A 2341-nucleotide genomic window follows, 5' to 3' on the forward strand; every position below is an offset into this window, starting at 1 on the left:
AAAAGTAAGAAAAGAAACTGACAAAGAGTATCCCCAGTGAAAGCCAGCACAAGAACTCAGGGCTAATTGCAAAATTCAGAAGAATGAATGAAAAAAAAAAAGCATTAATTTTCTGCTCCAGTGGAGAAAAGGGAATTTTGCACATGCTTTTTAAAGATACAGGAGCATATGAGATATCTGATTTAATTATCATTTCTCCTTTGAGTAGAGAAATCACTTAAGTCAAACAAGAGTGTGATGGATGCTGGTGAAGGGCAGGGCAGCTTCTGGACGGCTAGGCTGGAATTTTCTTGAACAGAAGAAGGGCAAATAAGCCTGACCTTCAGAGGCACCTATCTCCCCAAATTCCACTGAGAAAAAACAAAAAGATAGAGAATTTTGGCCCTGGTTGATCACTTGGGTTAAGCTGCCTATTGTAGTTTAATTTCTTAGCATTTTTCACGTCGGCAAAATTACTGAAACCTCATATGCTATGGTACTTCATCACTGCACTTCATCACTTCATCACATACTTAATGATGTATTTTGGGAATAATGAATTCTTTTGCTGGGGTTCAAATGTTTCATTCCAAAGGTGTCCTTAATGAGATGTTCAGCTCACAGTAATAGAGTGTCCTCTTTAAAGGCCAGCTCCCATCAGCCAAGGTTAAGAACAATGTGAAAACTGTTGTTGAGAAGTGCAGAACAAAAGTGGTCTTGTGCCTCTGTAATTTGTTCTCAGCAAGGACTGAAGTATGTCCAAGAGGAAATGTCAAGGAAGCAGAGGTACTTCCAAGACTGGAGACAAGAGCTGTGACAACATGATGGTTTATTAACAAAGAATAACAGATGTTAAGCCTTTGAACTGGGGGGGTTAGAGGAGTAGAAGGGGGAACCACAATCCAGAGCCTTGTACATTGATCTGCTATAGAGAGAAGTTAGGCAAGCTATAGGTGGAAAAAGAAAATAGAGAAAAAGAAATTATGTCCTTATTAAAAAATAAGTGAGTGTGAATACAAGCATACTTTAGATAGGCCTGTTTTTTCAGAGAGTGGTTGCTAAGACTGTCTGAAATCTGAATTTTTCAAGGTGTCTTGTTGGGTGTGGTATTCCTACTGGCCTCTTAGCTGGAGCTGTTGCTCAAGAGCAGGGCATGGCTTCCACAATAGACTGGCTCCTGCAGATCAAGAGGAGTTAATGTTTGCACTGAGATAAATCTTTGTTCTTGTCCAGTGTTTACTAGATTGACTAACCAGGCACCACATTTGCTACCAGCAAGAAGCAAATTTAAATGCAAATAGAACAAGAGGACACAGCCTCAAATGTGACCAGGGAGGTTTTAGATTGGATATTTAAAAAATTTCTTCACTGAAAGGGTTATCAAGCAATGAAACAGGCTGCCCAAGAAAGTGGCTGAGTCACCATCCTGGAGGTATTTAAAAGAGTGTGGATGTGGCACTCAGGGACATGGTTTAGTGGTGAGCTTGGCAGTCTCAGGTTAATGGTTGGACTTGATGGTCTTACAGCTCTTCTCCAGCCTAATTGGTTCTCTAAGCTTAGAAAGCCCATTCACAATGTAAAAGGTAGAGACTGAAAGAAAAGCAGCAGGATGGAGCCCTCAACAGTGGTACCTCAGTCCCACAGGTATGTCTAATACCCTCAGGAAATTCTTCCAAGGTTTAAATTAAATTCAGCTAATTATAGCTGAAGACTTTTTCTTGAAGGAAAAGAAAGTCAACAAGTCCTTTAATGCTTGTTTTAGCTGCTCCTAGGGGGTGTGTGATTATTATTCCTGGTAAGAGCTAGTCCATAATGCCTTGTGCTGTCTTTAATAATTTCTAACTGCACAAAGTCATGGGAAGTCTTTCACAGTTCAGCAGATGAGGAGTCAAAATCCCTGTAGAGGGAATAAAGAGCTCTGAGAGGTGCAGGAACAAAAGAAAGGACCTCTCTGCATGTAATAACTGTGTTCTTTATTTTGTAGGCCTGTGTTAGTATTTAGTAGATCTGTTACCCAGCTCTTGTTTATTGACATGAGAAATGTTATTGAATATAACCACTAATTTGCATCTGTTCAGGATGTGGCTTCCTTGTTGTCATGACTCATGATGCATAAGGATGCTAAATGTCAATGCAAAGTCATTGGTTTTCTGCAGGAGGGACAGGGTTTGGAAGGGCCAAGGCTGTATGTGCTGGGGTGCATGGCCAGTGTTTGCAGAGATACCATGCTCTGATGCTGCTCTTCCTGAAACCTTCTCACAGTTTGGAGTTTTAGATCATTTGTGGCAGAACTGTGCACAATTCAAAAGCTCAAATTATAGATTGCTCAGAGTGTATATCAGTATACCTGGTATTTCTTCTG

General features: G+C 40.5%; 1 protein-coding gene across 2 annotated transcripts in view; it reads left to right on the plus strand.

Moving 5' to 3' along the window:
* The first annotated feature begins 1588 nt into the window (after nucleotides 1-1588).
* FER1L6 (fer-1 like family member 6) overlaps nucleotides 1589-2341 on the plus strand; it is a 64795-nt gene continuing 64042 nt past the window's right edge. For both annotated transcript variants that reach the window (XM_031056741.1, XM_014306890.1), the window contains exon 1: nucleotides 1589-1623. In XM_031056741.1, the coding sequence (XP_030912601.1) occupies nucleotides 1589-1623 (35 nt within the window). The remainder of the gene's footprint in view (nucleotides 1624-2341) is intronic.

Source organism: Geospiza fortis, unplaced genomic scaffold, assembly GCF_000277835.1.
Source record: "Geospiza fortis unplaced genomic scaffold, GeoFor_1.0 scaffold111, whole genome shotgun sequence".
NCBI classification, from domain to species: domain Eukaryota; kingdom Metazoa; phylum Chordata; class Aves; order Passeriformes; family Thraupidae; genus Geospiza; species Geospiza fortis.